Source organism: Cervus elaphus, chromosome 20 (assembly GCF_910594005.1).
Source record: "Cervus elaphus chromosome 20, mCerEla1.1, whole genome shotgun sequence".
Classification (NCBI taxonomy): domain Eukaryota; kingdom Metazoa; phylum Chordata; class Mammalia; order Artiodactyla; family Cervidae; genus Cervus; species Cervus elaphus.
The window spans coordinates 69,662,437-69,683,530 of record NC_057834.1 but is presented as its reverse complement, the minus strand read 5'-3'; the positions used below and the strand labels follow the sequence as shown (position 1 = coordinate 69,683,530).

Genomic DNA, 21,094 nt, shown 5'->3' with positions numbered 1-21,094 from the left:
CAAACATTTCCATAATTTCTCTAAAATAATGACATTTTCTTACCAACCATACCTGATGGAAATCGAGTAAAACCTGGTAATAAAAACTTACCAAAATTGAGAATGGTCTCTTAATGTTCAATACGCAGTTAATCTTGAATCTCCGCAGTTGTTTCAAAATACGTTTTTTAGGGTTGATTTGTTCAGAATAGGATATTTTCAAGAGCCACATATGGCACTTGGTAGCTGTGTCTCCTGAGTGTTATTCTGAAGATTATTAATATAGAGGTTATTTTTATATAAAGGTTATTAAAGTCCTCTCCTTCCACCCAACCCTCAGTTTCATTGACTTATTTATTATAGAAACCTAGTTATTATATCCTTTTAGAAAATGCCACAGTCTGGATTGGTCTGGCTATTTCCTTTTATAGTAAACTGTTCTTCCATCCACTGCATCTTTTATATAAATAAGAAATTAGCTCCAAAACCTTGATTAGATTCAGATTCTGTTGTTTACATTTTTAAAGCAGGAATATGGATGTTCCTTATGATCTCAGTTGGAAGCATAAAATATATGGTTGGGTCACTTTTAGTGATTTTAGTGATGCTTTAAGATTGTGGTTTCAGGTGGTGACATTCTGATTCTTCCATTTTATTTTTCTATTAATGGTTATAATATCAACTAATGGCTGCTGCCTTTATTTCATTTGAAGGTTGCAAATTTTGGATTTTTCTTCTGATTTAAACATTTTTTCTACAGTAATTTGTTGAAAGTGTTTAGTGTTCCTTTGTCAACTAGGGCTGTTTACGGTTTGTGCAGGACAGTTAAGTTCTTGAATTTATTTGCTAATTTTTAGTGGAAGAAGTTATGTCCAGCTTTTGTTTTTAGTTTATTGTGTATGAGTGGGTACAGACTAGATTCTTCCCTACTTCTGCTTTAAACTTGAAACTCTTGGTTACCTCCAGGTTTTGATAGCCCTAGAGTGGTTTGAGATGGTGACCTTAGCCTAGAAGTGAGTGTTTTTTGATTTATTTATGTTATTATTCAGTCTTAATGGCCCCAAAAAGGAAGAAGGGTGGTTAAAGGACTAAAGAGAGCTAATTAAATTTAGGTATGTTTATCTCAAACAAGAATTCATCCCATGAAATAACCAGGAAGCATAAAAACTTTTTTTGTAAAACCTAATGGACTAAAATCACTTCTCTCTTAAAACTAACTGGGGCGGGGGGTGGAGCCTCCATCTGTGTGTTATTAATTCAGTCAAAAAGTTAGCATCTTTTTCCTTATATCCATATATATGTTTGTTCTGTGTCTTTTTATTCTTTTTTTAATATGATTCCGTAGATGTGCAGTAAAAAACACCTGTGAAACATTACTGTCTCATATATGCCATTACAATAGAGTGATGGGGGCAGGGAACTACAAAATTGGAGGTTAGTATTGAGCTAATAGAGCAGTAATCAAATATTGTCTTAACAAATATATTTTAAGTGCTGCCTGTGATTTTCCTTTTGTGTATGTGTTTTAGAAAGTAAAATATATTTAGTGTTGTTTGTAGATACTTTGTAATAAATGTAAGCTGTTCATGGTTTCAGTATCCTCCAAAGATGAATGTTACTTGGAAATTCTTGTTTGTTTCAGTGTTTTTACTGAACCATTCAGTAGCACCAGAGCTTAGAAAGAATAAAATTGCCACTTGGTATATTGTAAGGCCACTTTTAGTTCCATCTTTGTGATATAGGTAAATAAATACTTCTGAGAAGGAAATGGCATTCCACTCCAGTGTTCTTGCTTGGAGAATTCCATGGACAGAGGAACCTGGCGGGCTACAGTCCACAGGGTCGCAAAGAGTCTGACATGACTGAAGGACCCACACTGTGTAGAAAGAAATGATGGTGAAAAAGGAGTCTTAAAAATACACATGTACCAGTTTCTAAGGAGTGAGATTTTTTGGATGATTGGTATTGATAGAAGGGATTAGCCTTTTTTCTTCCACTGTTTTCTCTCCCTATAAAAGTTTGGCTCCACCATCAAAGTGCCTTAGGGGATCCTTTTTGGGATAGTTCCTACCACAGGAATATCTGTTCAGAAAAGTAAAAAGTAATTATTTAGATTCCACCTTTGTGGCTTACAGTTCTTCATTTCATTTATTTTGTGGCAAAAACATTTAAAATATTGTGCTTTAGAATAGAATTGTCCCAGTCCCAGGAACCAAAAGGTTGATGCATATGGATGTTGATAATAGCCTACCATTTATTGAGTAGATTGCCAATGCATCATTCTTAACCCTCTTGTGAGTTAATCCCCACCATTCCTAAATGAATTTATCCTTATTGCCCCCATTTTATAGATTTAGAGACTGGAACACAAATTGATTAGCAGTTTTGCTCAAATTCCCATCATTAGTGAGGGCCTGAGCCAGCCAGGCAGTATGGCTCCAACAATCTGTCCTCCTAATAAACATTAAAATGAAATGCGCTACAGATTAGCTAAGCCTTTTAGCCTGCCTTTTTTCCCCCTATGGAGTTCATGTAGAGTAATGTCATGCATATAGTAAATTGGTAAGCTTGTAGTTTTAATTTTCTTTTTTTATATAGTGAGATATTTTCTGTTGCCATGACAGATTTTTTGTTGCCAAGTCCATCCAGTGTTTAACCTGGTTATTTCATGATTACAAAACCAAATATGAGTATTACTCATATACCTATTCTGTAATTAAATCCAGAACAGGAGCTGTGTGCCTCTGTATTTATATATATATGATCATTCATATACATATGATATATGTAAACCAATATATATGTATGGTCATTCATATACATATGTATATTATAGTAAACTGAATTTATATTTTTATTTTTTCACAAAATATACATTGAAACCTACATACCAAAATCTTAAACTTAGCAAAACCCTAATCTATAATATTCCATTATAAGACTAATTATAGCAAAGACAGTTATGGCCAGAAAATCACACCAAATAATTCATCTACTGCAGTCACATTGAAAGCTCCTAGAGACCAAAATAATTACTCACAAATATGAAAACATCCTAGAAATATTTCCTGGAAGTACTGAACCACACCCTTTTAAAGTATATCACTGAGTCTCAAAAAAAAATAAAAGTTTTTAAAAACTACATAATTTAAAAGCCAGTATTTTATCATTTTCAACATAAACCAGAATTTTTTCATCCAAAGTTCGTGAAAATACCTGTCCAATAACTTTGATTTTCTCATTTTATTTCTGTTTTAACATCTAAGGGTTTAGAAACTAGTTGATTGAGCTTGCCTACTTTTCCATGTGTGCATTTTAGAAAATGCTGAGTTCTTTGGATTATTAAACTATCCTCTGTTTTTCTATGGCTGAATTTTAAAAATTTTGTTTTGTTTTCAGTTTTTAAAATATCTCTTCTAAAAAGGAAGTTGCAAGAGCTGAAGTTGAATTGTTCATTTTTAAATTTGGATAAAATTTTCACTTGTGAATCACAAATTAACTTGAAGCAGTGACTTTTAAAGAGTTTATTTATTTCTTTTAGTATATTTTAAATAATATTTGAATTAATGTTTTAAATCTGGAAATTGTTTTTCTTTTTTTTTGATCTTCTGAGCAAACGAAATGGTAATAGCATACTTTGAAGATACAGTGGGCTGTAAACATTAGGAGAAAACATTAATGCATCAGTTAGCATTTACTTATGCACCAGCATTCTCAAATGGAATAAACTTGTAACTGTAGGACTAAAATGTTAATTCATAGGCTGCTTTTTAACTATCTTGGGTGCAAATTTTCATTCCCAAGTTTTTTGCTTAACTGATTTTGTTATGGTCATTGATTATATTGTTCTCAGCTGTAGCTTTAAGGAATTTCTTTTATTAATCCCGTGTTTACCTTCTCCTTTTCCATGATAGCCTGTCACATATTTGAAAACATTTTTCCTATTTATTCTGGCTTCATATTTTTAAAGCTAAACAGCCTGAGTTCAGTGGTAATCAACTCCGCCTTTGGATGTAGAAAATAATTCTAAATTAAATCAGATGGTAAATTTAATCTTAAAAAAATTTTGCTTTTAAGAGTTGACAAGTATGTATATATGATACGACTAAAAGAAAAGCCTTCTAAAGTATATTACTGCTATCTCTGCAGTTAGAAGAAGAAAAATTATGTATTTGCGACCAAGTATGAAATGAGCCTCTTATCTGAAGGAGGTAAATATTATGCAGAAGGTTTTGAGTCTCTAAAGATGCACCAAGAAAGCAATAGATACATATAGGAAATTTCATTTAGAATTTTTTGTGTGAATTCTTCCTAGTTTCATATATCCCTTTTAATTTGTCAATATTTCTTTTTCCTGTTAATCTTAATTTTTAAATGGTATTTTATCTCCGAGTCTTCCTTTCCTTTTTAGCCCCCTTGTGAATTTTTCTTACCCTTCTTAAGTAATTGCACTGAGCTTTTCACATTCCTAGAAGGATTCTGCCTCAACTCAGTGGCATCCTGCTTTATTCATTCATTGCATTTTTTTTTTTTATTGTTTTAGCACTGTGCTGGGGACTATAGGGTCTCAGAAAAATTACACAATTTCTGTGCTTATAATCTGGCAGCAAGCATCTGAATATATATCTATTATGAGGCAAACTGAAATATGTAATCGTTATTATACTATTAGAGCATAATCAAATGGGCACTTTATCATCCAAAGGAGAAAGTTGAAGGGCATTGTAGGCCAAAAGCCATTTGATTGGGATAAAAAGACAGGATTTATTTATTTTTACTTACTTTTTTTTTTTTTTCCTGGCTGTGCTGAGTCTTCATTGCTGTGTGAGGGCTTTCTCCAGTTGGAGCGAGCGAGGGCTACTCTTCATCATAGTGTGCAACTTCTCCTTGTGGAGACTTCTCTTGTTGTGGAGCATGGCTCTAGAGTTCAGGCTCAGTAGTTGGGATTCACAGACTTAGTTGCTCTGCAGCATGTGGGATCTTCCCGGACCAAGGATTGAACCCATGTCCCCTGCACTGGCAGGCAGATTCTTAACCACTGGACTACCAGGGAAGTCCAGAAGAAAGGATTTTGAAAACACTGCATGAGCAGATGTGATGAAGAATATATCTTGCATATTTAGGAAGTGACAAGTATTCAATTGTGAATGAGGCATGGGGTAATTAGGAAAATATGAAAGGCTGTGAGGAGAAAAAAAAGGATCTTAGAATGGATGCTATCCGAAGAAGTATGCTGGAGACTGTTAGTCTAAGTAAGATAAAATTGTGAATCTATACTAGGGATAGAAATGAGAGTGGAAAGAAAGAAACAGGAAAATTAAACGTAAAAGTAGTAAGACTTGGCATTTATGATATGATGACTCACGAGGAGTTAAACTCGAGAAGTTGACCTGGACAGTAGGAAATTCAGCCTAGAACTTAGGCAAGAATTCTTTGGGGTTGAGAATTTGAAAGGCCAGAGGATTGATACTTAAAACTTTGGTTTAAAGAGATCAGATCAGACAGAGGGCTTGAGGATGGGGAGAAATTGGATAAAGGTGGACAAAAAAGTACAAACTTCCAGTTACAGGGTAAATAAGTACTAGGGTTATAAAGTATTACATGATAAATATAATTTACACTGCTGTATGTTATATATGAAAGAGTAAATCCTAAGAATTCTCAGTACAGGAGAAAAATTTTTTTCCTGTTTCTTGTTGTTATCTATGAGGTGATGGATGTTCACTATACTTAACTGTGGTGATCATCTCATGGTGTATGAGTCAAATCATTATGCTGTCTGTACACCTTAAATTTATACAGTGCTGTATGTCCATTATCAGTAAAACTGAAAGAAAAAAAAAAAACTTTGGTCTAAGATTCCCAAGTGTAAAAGAGCAGGAGGGCTAAAGTCTTGAAACTAAGCAGTGTACATTTATGTTGTGGGAAAAATAAAGAAGCAAGAGATCAAGAGATAAAATAAGATTAAAATTAGAAGTGCCTTTTCAGTTTAGTAGTGACCATAAAGTTTATTCTTACTCAATAAGAATTGGTATAAATCAAATTATAATGAATTAGGAATGTAAATATGATAAAATACTCCTCTTTGAAGTAATGTGCTCTTGAAGGAGAAATGGGATGGTAGTTGAAAAGCGAGGAAGTATGCATAATTATTTTGAGTGTAGGCTCAAAATCCAGACATCCTCAATTGAAAATCTGGCTCAGCTTTGCTGTCTTAGCTTTCGCATTTGTCATGGATATGATAGTAATCCCCATGTTCTAAGGCTAGTGTTGTGAGGATTAAATGTGTTAATGCATACAGAGAACTTTTCATAATGCCTGACATATAATGAGTGCTAATTTCATATTAGCTAGTATTTGTTTTGAAGGCTAGCTTAAATCCTAGAACTGATTGTAGTGGATTGGATTGAGAATAGTGGAAGTGTTGGGGCAAAATATATAGAAAATTTTTAGGGCTGTTGTGAGAACTAAAAGGAACTTTTGTCAAGCTCACATAGAAATTTAGGAGCAGATTTGGAGCCAGAACTGAAGTTGTCAGTCTTCTACAGTCTGTATTCTTTCTTCTCACCATTTATATCTTTATAAAGAAAGGGGAACATGAAAGAAGGGAGAACTTTTCATGTTGGTTGAACATTTTGAGGGAATTCTCTTCTCAGTCTTCCAAGATATTTGCTGAAGAATGCATAAGAATGAGGGTTGGTTACAGGAGTCTAGTGTGTTTTTAGGGAATTCTTGAAAACAGACTAGTAAATCAGCTGATGTTGAGTAACAAAATGTGGACTCAGTTGGTGGGGTGTGTGTGTGTATTTTCACTTTAATATTTTACAAACCCAGATGAAGGTATGTCCTTTAATTTATAAACTTTAATTTATCCAAGCCTGGCATAGTAGAGCATTAACAGATAAGTAGCGAGTGAGCCAAAATGCTCCAGCTACATAGTAAAGTCTAATCAAGGGAGAATAGAAAGGGAGGTGGATTTATCATATAGTCTAAAAATGGCTTAAGTGGTTGGTATAGAAGCAGAATCAAGAAGATAGAAGAATGAAGTCAGGAAAGGGGATTTAAATGTTAGCAATGAATGGCGAAAGAAAAAAGTCAAAGATGTAGTAAAAGAAGTTGATAAAATAGATCGATATAGAAAAATCAAGGGAGAAGTTGTTAAGGAATCATGAGACCAGCATGTCGGACAGATGGCAGGATGACAAGAGCTGAGCGAGGAGAAGGAAATAAGGTGTGAAAGTCTTTATGGCATGAGAGACAATGTCCCAGTGACTCTGACTGTTTTGATGAGAGATATTTACATGGTATTAACCTCAATACCATGGCGATACCATCAATACCATGGTGATAATAGAACAGCAGTTGGAAAGTAACATTGGGTGGTGGGATAATAGGATGAATAATGCATCCTTTATTTCCCTTTGGGGAAGAGTTTAGGGAGATAAAAATGACTGGGAGGGTTACAAGAGAAGTTTTATTAGGATCAACCAAGCTTTTAGTTAAACATTTTCTCTAAGGAACACATTGAATAAAAATGAAATTGTTAATGACAGAAAAGAAAAATGGGTTCTAGAGGGTAAAATAGAAATTAAAGGGAAAGTTGGTGGGAGAGGAGTTATGGGTTGTTTCAGGAAAGAAGAGCAGTTGTCATTCTTGTCAAAGGTAAAGTTTTTATTTTCAAATCAGGAAATATATTGTAAAAACTGCCTTCCCCACCCAGGACCCTATACTACATGAATTAGGATAAACCTCAGACGTTCCACCACCAAATCCTCTGTTGAGTCATATGTGAGAGTAACAATCAACAGATAGATGTCTTGAACAGGGAAAAGTATTAAGATCAGAAGATAATGGTACAATTGACACTGAATGAAAGTTTTAGAATAGGAAATGAAAGGATAAAACAAATCATGCATCTTTAAAAAACATAGATAAAACTGCCATAGTCAAGAGGAGCGTTAAGGAGAGAGACATGACTAAATTTAATAATAGGATCCTGAAATAAAAGACATGAATACATTCTGTGCTCAGTCATGTCTGACTCTTTGCAACCCCATGGACTGTAGCCCACCAGGCCCCCTCTGTCCATGGTTTTTTCCAGGCAAGAATACTGGAGTGGGTTTGCCATTTCCTTCTCCAGGGGATCTTCCCAACACAGAGATCAAACCCATGTCTCCTGCTTTGGCAGGCAGATTCTTTACCACCGCACCACCTGGGAAGCCAGGAAAAGAGGACATTAGATGCAGATTAAGGAAGTCTGAATACTTTATGGACTTTAATAATAACATATTAATACTGGCTGATGAATTGTAGTAAGTATATCATACTACTGCAAGATGTTAATAATGGGGGGAAAGGGGTGCCCAGGTTATAGGAATTTTGGAGAATGTTTAATTTTTCTACAAATCTAAAAACTGTTCTAAAATAAGCTTATTAAAAATTACAGATAAAATTGGCAAGTGGTTTAAGAGAAGTTATCAAAAACAGTTTAATTCTTCTGTTGTGATGGACAAGGAATGTCTGTGTGCCTCAGCAGAATGTGACCTGAGGGGACAGAGGGATAGATGTATAACTTAAAATCACTTCATCCGCCTGGACTTTGAGTCTCTATCAGATAGATACGTGGCAGTGTGGCCATCAGTTTCAGTGGAGGAATGGCTAGTAATGTGTCAGAACCATTACAGGAAATTTATAAAATGACTGAGTCACTCAAAATGCTGGGTGGCCCAGCTAATGAAGATCATTTCACATAGAAAGGATCCTTGTGACACCTTCCTTTTCCTTAGCATCTGGCAGTATATGAAGCTCTTTGATGTTACTTGATTCTTATAACAGTAGCAGTCCTAGAAGTAAAACAGGTGTTTTTATCCCCCATCATCGGTATGCACAGTGTTTTTTTCAGCACATTTGCTACCTTAAAGATGTTAATCATTAAAATTATTTTTACAGCTAAAAGTAATCCATTAGTGCCAATGTGTATAACATGTTCTATATGTTTTTTTACAAAAGGAAGATAGTGAATGTATTGTTTTCTCTCACGGCTAGAAGTTAACATTACTATGAAAAATACAATACAGAATTCCTTTCCAGAGTTCTTACAGTATAAATAGTGCATCATGAAATACTTTATAGGTTTTTGTTTTTATGTAGTAGAATTTGAGATTTACCTGGTTGACAGAATTTTTTAGAGAAGAACATATTGAAAGAAATTGTGGGATCTACAGAGGCTTTTAAAGGTCCAGTAAAAACTGCAAGACTATTCTAGTGACTTAGAACTGCAAAAGATGACTGAAATAGTTTCTCTAAGTTACCAGCATGGGAGAAGGAATAGTGAGGGAGAAGTACACACTAGTGGCACTGAGGACAGTGACTGCCCTGTATTTTGCACCATGCTCTGGACTGCCTAAAATGAAGGAAGATCATTTGGCAAGAGGTTAGATCATCTGGCTTAGTAGCAAGTGATCCAACATGGTAAGAATAAATGGAGAAATATGGAAACTGTGAAGTAGCATTTGGGCAGTAGCAACAACATTGGAGACGTCACAACTTACATTCCACTTTTTGCTAAGCTTTCCATTGCTACTTTACTAGAGGGAGGTAAATTGTATCTGCTTTGAGTCACAAAATTTCATGAGAGAATTAATAGTCTCATTTTTACTAAAGTGTAACATTTATTAAAATCTGGCGTTCTGGCTTTTTATTTAAGTCAGGTTTTTCACACTTAAAAAGGGGCTTTAGCCTAGACTTTAATTCTTAATTACTATTTTAAATTAATTTTACTTATTCTTTTAATTCTCTGATTATTTTTCCATGATAAGGCTTGATAATTTAATATTGTACTACCAAAGTATCTCCATTACAAATCCTAGACTTAAAGTTTCTTTGAACAAAATTTCCATCATCTTTGAATATTTTGGTGAAGTTTTATGATTGTTTAATTGTGTATTGGCATGGTAGAGATGTATTTTAGAAGAAACCATTTTCTGTAGAAAGGAAGTGTTTGTTTACCTAGACTGTTGTGTGTAGACTGATATATCAAATGTATTGATATTTTATACGTGTTTCATGAATTAGTAGTTTTTCTTGAGTTAGCAACAAAGAAAAATGATAAAATTACCTAGAACTATAAATTTGGGAACCTGCATGTCTCAGAATATGCAGGAACAAAATGACTGTGAGTACATACCTAGGAATTAGGAATGTATCTTTACATTGGCAGCATTTTAAGATATCCATTGTATATTAAATGGAAACAACCTATGAAGTGTAGTGAGATCTATGGTATTTAACATGGAGAAGTTAGTAATACCATAGAATAAAATGGTAGATCCTAAAAGGTGCTAAAGATTACTTAGTATGTATAGTAATTATTAGACATGAGGAGTTTCTATGTTAAAATTAGATCCTTATTTCTGCAGTCACTTTAAAAATAAAATGAGTGGATGAAGCAAGATTGGCCTTGAATTAGTAATTGTTAAACAGTTGTGATGGATACATGGGGCTCATTATTCTAGCCTGTGTACTTGTGTATATGTTGGAAATTTTACAAAACAAAGAGTAAAAAATCTAAAAAATAAAAGTGAAGAAATACTAAAAAGAGGGGACTCCCAAGATACTGTATTGGGGGAGAAAAACTGTAAACTCACCCAGAGCTTGAACATATATGAGAAACACCATTCCACTGATGAAAGGTGCTCAGTAAAGATCAAAGGAAATCAGAGGGAAAATGTTTACAAGTCGAAAACTAAAGAGGTTAAGAATTGTCAATCCTGAAGAAGCTTCAGCCTGCCAATAAAAGGTCATAGTAGTTTTTGTAAAGTAAAAATATAAACAAACTTGGCTAAAAGAGTAAGATCTAACACCAGAGTTAACAGTCCATCCTTATGACATGTACAAGAAAGCTGAAAAGAAGAGATAAAACATGAACTTATGGGACAACAGTACTAAGGGCCTGTTCTACCCAGGTATGTCATGAATTAATTTTGTATAGGTTAAATGTTTATCTCCTTTATCATGGGAAGAAAAAAAACAAACGTAATTTATTTCTTTACTGAACTAATATTTATTAACAAATAAGCTAGTATGTAAGAATATAAGCGATGAAAGGAATAAAAGTTTATTGGTTATTGATCAGTAGATTAAAGATGCTGAGGCAAAGGGAATTCTGTGGAATAAATGAAGAATCCTGAAGATGACAGAGCAATAGTAAGACTGGAAAGTAGAACAGTAGAAATAAGAAGGAAATGTTCAAACTGGTAGGTAAAGGATAGGAAAATACTGGAAGAGAAAGCTGGTGTGCTATATTGACTTTTTCTTATTCTTTCTGTGGGGCAAGTATTGTGTTTGAAAAACATATTACACCTACTTGAATATGGAGTTAAGGAAAACAAATTTTGGTAAGATTTTCTTTAGGTCAGTTGAATACATTATATAATGTATGTTCAGGGTGATTTGTTTCTAAGAATAAAGGATTGCTATATATGTTTTGTGAGCTATAATTGTCTGATTTCAAGTAAGTTTATGAAGAAGATAGCACTTGTTATTTTTTTTAGATTTGACTCCTATGTGAACCATGGAAGTGAATTTTACAAGTCTCTGACTTGGAAATACATTCTTTTTGCTTTGTTTGCGTTTCCATAGGAAATGGAATGTTATATATTTAATATTGTGACATAATACAGGTATGTACCTTGGTTCTAATACTTAATGATTGATTTCATTGAAACCAGTGAATTTTCTCTGCTACTTACAACAACAGTTTTTCTTAATATTATGAAAATTAACTTTCAGGAACCATTTGGAACGGTCAGCCCCAAGCCATCAGCCATCGTGCTTAAATTGGTTTTTGTAAACGACTTGTGTGTGTTTCGTAAAATATGCTTTATTTTAAAATTAGGGCTTCCTGTTGCAGCTGTTCCAGGAGCTCTGAGTCCTTTGGCCATTCCAAACGCTGCTGCAGCAGCTGCTGCAGCTGCTGCTGGCCGAGTGGGTATGCCTGGAGTCTCAGCTGGTGGCAATACAGTCCTGTTGGTTAGCAATTTAAATGAAGAGGTTAGTAAAATAATTTTCTAATGTCTGTTTTTTAACTCCATTTCATTTGTGAAAGTTTTTCATGTTTATTTCATTTTGCACTTGCCTTTCTTTTTATGTACATTCATTAGTCAAAGTATTTTCTGTGTGTTTCTACTTCCAAATAAAATCTATGTACTTGTTTAGGTAATACTTTATTTCTGTAGCTAGTCATATCTCTTTATATATATATACATATATATTTTTAACCTAACTACCTATTTTTCCTAAGAAAAATATGGTGAAGTACTGTAGTTTGGCTTTTTATCTTTTTGTTGTTCTCAAAGGCAAATATCTAATTTGCAGATGTAACTGTAAAACAATTTTGCTCTTTGCCTTTTCTAATTATTTGCTTGTTCATTTCATGCTTATGTGTCATTGCATTTTTTTAAATCTTATTTTATGTGAACTACTCTAATACATTTTTCTTTGAAGGTTCTTCCAAAGATCTTGACGAGGCACTCTTCCAGTCTTTCTTAGTAATTTTTTCTTTGCAGTTATTAGTCATTGTCTTCTAAAAATATTTTTCAACTTTACCTCTCCCCAAACCCCTCCCACCCTGTTAAATAAAATTTATTGCTGAGTTATTTTCTTTAGTTGTACATTTTATGTCTGGTATATTTTATTTTGATTGCTATGGAAGCTGGTATGAAATGTGGGAAGCTCTATGTATCAGTTTATGATGTCTAATTTGAATATTTGTTTCATTTTTAATCGGCCTCTGTTAATACGAACATTAAGCTATTTTATCATTTAATACTATAGTCATTCACAGTTGTGCATGCTAAAATGTTTGAATCAGAGTGCCTTTGTTTTTCTTTTTAAGAATTTTGCCTGCATTTCATAACCAGCCATGCTTATGCAGTTAAAAGTTCAAAGTTTAAAATTCCTATGCATGCTTTCCTTCCCTATGTTGAGATGAAATGCTGTAATTTACTCTTTGATATAGATGTACTTTACCCATATTTGTCTTGGATGACTACATTTTACTCAGTTTTTCTTGTACAGTACATAAACCAACCATTTTCTGACCAAATCCTGCATTTCCTATGTACTGACCTATATTTTATTTTTTTTTTGTTCCCCAATTCCTTATTTTTTTCTTCTGCATTGCTGTTTCCCTTCCCCATTTCATCCTTTTCCCTGTGTGTTCACCTTCCCTTTCCTTGTCTTTTCCCAAATGCCCATTCCCTTCCCTGTCTTATCCTTTATTTTCCTTGTCCTTGTCTTCATTCCCTGTCTCCATTCCCTATGTTCATGCTTCTGTGCTTGAACAAATGTTCCTCGGACCAACTTGCCCCAATTAACCGCCTTGAACCATGATCCATGACCACCTCACCATTCTGCGGGAACCACCCTTCGTTATGGATGATCTGTTCATCTCCGCTCTTCCTCGACTCTTCTCTCTTCTTGTCTTACGCTGCTTGCTCTTCTCTCCTTCTAAAGATGGTTACGCCCCAAAGTCTGTTTACCCTCTTCGGTATGTTATTGTTAGCACTATACTTTTATTATTGATTTGATTTTTGTTTCACCTTAATTCTTATTTGTAGCTAGCACTTTGGCTTAAAGTTGAATAGTAAATCTTTTGCTATTTTTCTTTGCTATTTAAAACTTTCCATAGACACAAAATTTGTTTTAATGCATGCTGATTTATTTTGCATGGTCTTTAATTTAATATCATTCACATAGCTTTGAGGGTTTATCAGAAATTATTCTTTTCAAAATTCACTGTTCAAAATCTTGATCTTCTTTATTCATTTGTGAGAATGATGAGTTTGAATGAGTGATCATGTTGATGTCTGAATGTTTCATTAATATGTCAGAAAGATAATCTTTAGCTAACTTGCATGTAAAAATTAATTCCATTTTTGGATTACCTCTCTGTGACTCCAAAAAAGGTGTTTATGGAGATGTGCAGCGTGTGAAGATTTTGTACAATAAGAAAGACAGTGCTCTAATACAGATGGCTGATGGAAACCAGTCACAACTGGGTAAGATTCAACTATGTGTCATCTATATGGCTTCAATCTGATTTCAAATGTATAATGTAAACCTGTGAATAAAAACAAACTTCTTTATATCAGTAAGAAACCGTTTATTAATAGCCAGGGTTCACAGTGTCATGTTAATTTTCACATTTTAATGTGAATAGTTGTACGTGATAAACATATTTGTATTTTTGTGCTATTCTCTTACCATTTCTTGCTTGGAGTTTAATGGAAAAAGGTTTTGCCTTCAAGATTGAAATAACAGTTTCACCTAAGAATTATGATACACGTATTAAAAGATTCTAAGCATTTTTCATTTCTGGTTACTCCCTATAATTGAAGTTAACTGTTTATATAGTCCATAGAATCCAGATTAACGCCATGTTAATTTTAATTCTTCTAAGGTCATTTGAAAGTATTTGACTGAACTTAGTAGAGTTACATGAAGTGTATTTTAGAGATACCAGGTTACTATAAAATGAAAAACTTAAACCAAGTGCCCCACTTTAATCCTTTTTGGAACCTTAAAATGTACTTCAACAAGTTTCACTTAGATTATTAGATAAATAATTGATCACTTAATTAGCATCTCATTCAACTTCATACACAAAGCCAAATCACGTAAATCCAGAAGGTAGTTGCATATTCACAGTGTGATTGACTGTAAATGTCAGTATGATCTTAGCTTATAATTCTGTTCATTAAGATTCGGGGATGATGGTACCTCAGACCATGTGTATTCACATTATTAATTTTGAAATTTACCATTTTTGGTGTAAAAACTGGTGTATTTTTGCTATTATATCCAGTGAGACTCACAGACTAACAACATGATAAACCAGACCTTTTAGTCTTTGGCTTCAGGTAGAAGTTTGAAATTCAGTTTCTTACCAACTGTTAGGGTAGCCCAGGCAATGTATTACCAGCAACCCACACCAGGACTCTTGCCTGGGAAATTCCGTGGACGGAAGAACCTGATAGGCTATAGTCCATGGTGTAGATAAGCGTCAGACACAACTGAGTGACTTCATTTTCACTTTTCACTTTCATGCATTGGAGAAGGAAATGGCAACCCACTCCAGTATTCTTGCCTAGAGAATCCCAGGGACGGAGGAGCCTGGTGGGTTGCTTTCTGTGGGTTCGCACAGACTCGAACACGACTGAAGTGACAGCAGCAGCAGCAGGCAATGTGTAAAATTTTACATATCTGGCTTTCAATTTAAAAAAATGGAGATGTCTATCTTTAGTGGAAATTATATAAAAGTGCTGATTGTGTCGTCGTGTGTCTGTGTGTGTGTTAGTCATTCAGTCCTATATAACTCTTTGCGACTCCATGGACTGTAGCCTGCCAGTCTCCTCTGTCCATGAAATGTTCTTGCATGAAATGCAAGAATACTAGAGTGGGTTGCCACTCCCTTCTCCAGGGATATTCCTGACCTGGGGATCAAAGCCAGGTCTCCTCCTGCATTGCAGGCAGATTTTTTTACCACCTGAGCCCCCAGGGAAGCTGCTTGATTATGTCATAGATGCCCATTATTCTTTTCTTCTTTTTCTCCTTATGTACATTTCTGTACTCTGGTTAGGGATAGTCATTGCCATTATCTTTATGTACTTTATAAGAAGTCTTTTACAGTGTTTCATAGTTGACAAAGCATTCTCAAATTTTTATTTCTTTTTTCTCACTGTGTGAGCTGTGGGTGGTTTGTTGTTCAGTTAGTTGCCAAGTTGTGTTCGATTCTCTGCACGCCAGGCTCCTCTGTCTTCCGCTGTCTACCAGAGTTTGCTCAAATTCACATCCTTTAAATCAGTGATGCTATCTAACGATCTCATTCTCTGCCACCCCCTTCTCCTTTTGCTTTCAGTCTTTCCACATTACCCTTAATAAATAAGGGATACACAGTCATTATGGTTGAAAGTACCTGTTCATCAAATTCTCCCGGATACTTTTTGGTTTTTTATAGAAGGACTGTTTAAATAAGTGATGCTTTAATTCTTACTATACTTGTATTAGTCTGCTTGGGCTGCCATAACAAAATGCAACAAACTGAGTGACTAAAAAAACAGAAATTTGTTTTCTTAAGTTCTGGAGACCAGTAGTTAGGTGACAACAGATTTGGTTTCTGGAGAGGACTTTCCTTCCTGGCTTGCAGACTGGCTTCCTTCTCCATGTGTCCTCACATGGCCTTTCCTGGGAGCCTTCCTCAGCCTCTGAGGTGCTGATATCCTTTCCTGTACTTACAAGGACATCAGTCTTACTGGATTAGGGCCTCACCCTTATGACCTCTTTTAACCTGAATTCTGTCTGTAAAGGCCCTGCCTCCAGATAGTCACATTGAGGGGTTAAAGCTTCAGTATATGAAGTTTGGGATAATACAATTCACTGCCTAACAGTATTTACTTACATTTTAAAATCTTTTATGGCTAATTTTTATAAATTATAAAAGATAAAATTTTTATCTTTTCACTAAAGCTTTGCTTACTAATAGCATGACATAGTTTTTGGACTATGTGTAGTGGCAAATTTCTCATTGCTGCTAGGTTAGATTTTGCTTTCTTGAAGTATATGTCCATAAACGGACTCACACCATTAAATCCTTTAAAACACAAATCCTATGCAAAACTAGGATGTGCTATGGAAAAAAATAAGTGAAACTTTTTTTAATATAATATACTTTGTTTATGGACTCTGTTCTTTTTGGTTTTCATGGGACTCTATTTGGGAAATATACTCAGTTGTTTTATAATATAAGCAAATATTTTTATGCTCAGAAAGTAGTATGGGAGAAATAAATGGCAAGGTATAGTCAGTAGTATTCAAGTGTGAATGGAATTATTGCAAATCTTAAAGGCCCTGTTAAATCATTTTAGACCAGAGTTTTAAAATTTGCAAACATTAAAGATGTTTCCATTTCTACTATAGCCTATTTAACTAATATACTAGAATTTTCTTAAATTAGGTAGTTTAGGAATAATAGAATTTGTAAATTATGTTTGAAATAGTATACTGATCTTCAGTGATTAAATGAATTCTAAGTACCAAAGAGTAGTTCTTTGTTAAAATAATTATTTCTCCAATTCATATTTTCAAGAACTACTTACAAAAGAGCCTCAACTGTTTTTAGACCATGTGTAGCTGCCATCTCAAAAGTATACTAAGTTTTTCATAATAGATCTTTACCTACTCTCTAGCAAAATGTGCTATAGCGGGAGTATTTATAACATACAGCAGTGTTAAATATATTTGTCATGTTGTACGTTACATCCTTAGTACCTCTTTGTCTTATAATTGGGAGAGTAAGTTTGTTTTTACAAATTAGGGAAGCTATAAATGAAAAAGATTTTTCAGAATGGTACCTTATACTTTTATAGCATTTTCCTTTTCAGACCTGTTTTATATTTAACTGGTTTATTCTATACAAGTAAGTATGACAAGATGCATGGATTTAACAAGTTCTGGGTATCTCCTGTGTCAGACTGTGTACTGTAGTGTACTAATCAAATTAAAAACATTTGAGAGTAGGGATTTTGTTCTCAATTCCCTGCTCTTCCATATTGCCTTTACCTCTCTGTTGTTAATACTCTAATACTTTGATTTGAGTAGTCAAATAGACATTCAGTTTAGCTAAACTATATGACTTATGACATGGTTTTCTTCAGTTGTGACTACTTGAATAAAACATAAAACATATAACTGTTCTCTAATCTCAGACCAGTTCATTTAGTTCAAAAGTAACCCAGCTGCTGCCTCAAGAAGTAGGCATGTGATGTTCTGTGTTTAGGCACTGTGCTGTGTGCTGGGGTAGAGACACTGGTTCCTGCTTTCCTGTATCTTACAGTCTGAACGAGGATAATAATGAAAATGTGTTGAATTTATAAAAAGAAATAGAACTGTATGGGGACTATCTAGTAAGGTTCTGAACCTTTTCTGAAGAGTGAAGAAAGAGTCCTCTTTAGGAAGTAACACAGACGAATAACTTAGGAAAGATAGTGAAGGAGATAGGAAATTGCTATAAATAGAAAAGCATGCATTAGGCTAAAGATAAAACACTAGTATTTGCTTAAAAAAAATGTTTTGTACACCTGAAAACTTAAGTACAAGGAGGATAGTACTAAGATACTGTAAGTTCCATGAGGGTCAGGATGGTTCTTATCTTACCATTTGATTCTCAACACTAAGAAAGTTACTAGTATTATAAAATATCAATAAAATATTCATTCCAGGAGGTTTGAGAAAGATGTTAGGGTCAGACTGAGAAATGTAGAAGATATGTTGAAGAATAAGTTGAGTCTTCATCCCTAAGGATTTTAAGCAGGTAGTGATACAGATTTGTAAGAATGGGGGAACACAGAGAAAAATCCAACAAGACAAATTGGGAGACTGATTTGAGTTATACAGATAAAAAGTAATGGCAGTGGAAAGTGTAGAAATAGATGAATTTGAGGGATAATTAGGAGGAAGGGTTTCATAGGACTTGGCAGTTAGGATATTGAGCAGAAGGGAGAAAAAGTTAAAAGTTTCTGGGGCATTATCAGCAGGCCTGTCAAGGAAGATACTCATTCTGGATTTTCATTCTATGAAAGAAGCTGGCTTCTTTGCCTCAGTGCCTTGTTGAGTGCAGATGAATTTGTTTTGTCACCAGTGGCTATTGTAAATTCATGATTCATTTTAAAACCATAGCAAAATTAGGTATTTCAACTATTCTAAGAATTATTGTAATATTTTTGCTTTGAATGGTGATATTGTTTATTAATAGGCATTCTTCCTCTTTATAGCCATGAATCATCTTAATGGACAGAAGATGTATGGAAAAATTATTCGTGTTACTCTGTCTAAACATCAGACTGTACAACTACCTCGAGAGGGACTTGATGATCAAGGGCTAACAAAAGATTTTGGTAATTCCCCATTGCATCGTTTTAAGAAACCTGGATCCAAAAATTTTCAGAATATTTTCCCTCCTTCTGCAACCCTTCACCTATCCAATATCCCGTAAGTATTAAAGACAGAGTAGTTTATTAAGGATATACATTTTAGGAATAAAATATAAAATTTTTTAATAATGTTTTTACTCTTTTTTCCATCTAATTTTCCCAGTCCTTCAGTAGCAGAAGAAGATCTCCGAACACTGTTTGCTAACACTGGGGGCACTGTGAAAGCATTTAAGTTTTTTCAGTAAGCAAGCTTTCTTGTCTTTAAATTAGTGACTTGATAGAAGTAAAAGTTTTCTTCGAGTAGTTGTTTTCATTTCTAGATATCTTTTGATCCTGGAATGAGCAAAAGTATTTAAGCCATTCTGATTTTTATGAAGTATCTAATTTTATAATTTTGTTTCAGAAGAGATCACAAAATGGCTCTTCTTCAGATGGCAACAGTGGAAGAAGCTATTCAGGCCTTGATTGATCTTCATAATTATAACCTTGGTGAAAACCATCATCTGAGAGTGTCTTTCTCCAAGTCAACAATTTAAAAAGCGGGGGAGATGAAGATTGAGGGTGAATCACATTGTTTGGTGTCATCACCTATTGACTGTTCAGAAAAGTGGGGACCAGAGTTTGATTTTTTGTTGTTTTTTTTTTCCATGCTGTTATCATTCCTTGGTTATAAAATGAAATGGCGTATGTAAAGGCAGAGTTATTAACTGCTCTCTTTCATCTGTTCTGTAGGGAAGCCATTTTTGTCTGTTTGAAATTTTAGTTTAATTTTACTTTCCTTTTTCAACTTAGTTGACATACGTGCCTTAAAAAGGAAACTAGTGTTGCTATTGTGCATTTACTAGAAAAAAGGAATTGGTTGTCTAGGGCACATTGTTAAATGGGAATTAACAATATGTTTAGGCAGGGGTGTGTAAAAAGGTTAAGTTTTTTTTTCCTCCTGCTTGGAACTTATTTTGAATTATTGGCTTGTCATATTTCTTTATTTAATCAGATAAGATACATGATACTGAAAGAATAAAGCAGCTTTTTTTTTTCAGTTTTTACTACCTTAGGCTTTATTGCTTTAAAAAAACATTGGCCTTTTATATCTCACAATTCTGGTCTAGATTCAGTTATGAATGTAGGCATTAGTTAAAATTAACAAGATGCAGAGTATTACTTTCTTAAGACAACAAAGTGATTTCTGTAAGTTTGAGCCCTATGTGGAAAAGCATTGTGGAATCTTAACCTTTTTGTACACACTCTTGTGGGACGTATCATATAAATGTCAGCACTAAGTAATGTCTTGTTTGTGGCTGAATATTTTTCGTAGATGTTTTTGAAGTTGACATGACTTATGTGCATTTAAATATATATTGCCATCCTTAGTTTGTAATTAAGATTTGGAATATGGTTGTGGATTTCTGAGCATGTGCAGACCGGTCTAGCTAGTTCAGGAACTGGTGCATGTATTTTTCAAAGATAAAAGAAAGTGTACTGCAAAAATTTGCAGGAAGATTAATTTTGTGGCAGTTTTCTAAAACTGACAACCAGGTGGGACCAAAGTTTATGTGCCTTTAGTCTTAATTTACCTTGCATTGTAATATTCAGTTTTAATAAATCTTCAAAATATTTTGTATTTAGGAATAGATCTGACTTTAATAAAAACATGGCTCAGAATCTACAGGTCAAATTAATTTGAACAGTTATTGTCAATCTGAATTGTTGATTCTGTTTAAATGACCAATACTTTTTTGAAATTGATGTACTTAGTTTCAAGATTCATAGATTCTGTTATCTATGTAGACAGAATGGTCATGTATATTTTCTATTAGTTGAGTTTTTACATCTTTAGAAATGTAAAATTCAGTATAGTTTGAAAGCGGCACAATTAAAAATTAATTTTCTAACAAAGTTGGGAGGTTTGATGGTTGTTTAATTTCCTTTTGTGTGTACTCTGCTTACCTCTGTAGCATGCTCAATAAACACTTCTGTAGCTCTGTACTCACCTCTTCTGTCTTTCTCTGCTGCCTTTTCTCTCTCTTTGTTTTCACTCCACTGTGCTTCTGAATTCATGTTTATTCTCTGCCAGGGTGGGAAAGGAGTAATAGTAATACAATTCTATGACTTTATACCATAAATAA

At 34.1% G+C, this 21,094-nt stretch overlaps 1 protein-coding gene across 5 annotated transcripts in view; it reads left to right on the top strand.

The window, feature by feature from the left end:
• The window catches only part of PTBP2 (polypyrimidine tract binding protein 2), an 83,069-nt gene extending 62,205 nt beyond the window's left edge, over positions 1-20,864 (top strand). For 2 of the 5 annotated variants that reach the window (XM_043875739.1, XM_043875743.1), the window contains exons 9-14: positions 11,876-12,030; positions 13,495-13,528; positions 13,947-14,039; positions 18,810-19,026; positions 19,132-19,209; positions 19,372-20,864. In XM_043875739.1, coding sequence (XP_043731674.1) covers positions 11,876-12,030; positions 13,495-13,528; positions 13,947-14,039; positions 18,810-19,026; positions 19,132-19,209; positions 19,372-19,504 — 710 coding nt within the window. In that variant the 3' untranslated portion in view covers positions 19,505-20,864. The remainder of the gene's footprint in view (positions 1-11,875; positions 12,031-13,494; positions 13,529-13,946; positions 14,040-18,809; positions 19,027-19,131; positions 19,210-19,371) is intronic. The other 3 variants (XM_043875742.1, XM_043875741.1, XM_043875740.1) reach the window with 3 other exon arrangements.
• Positions 20,865-21,094: the final 230 nt, after the last annotated feature.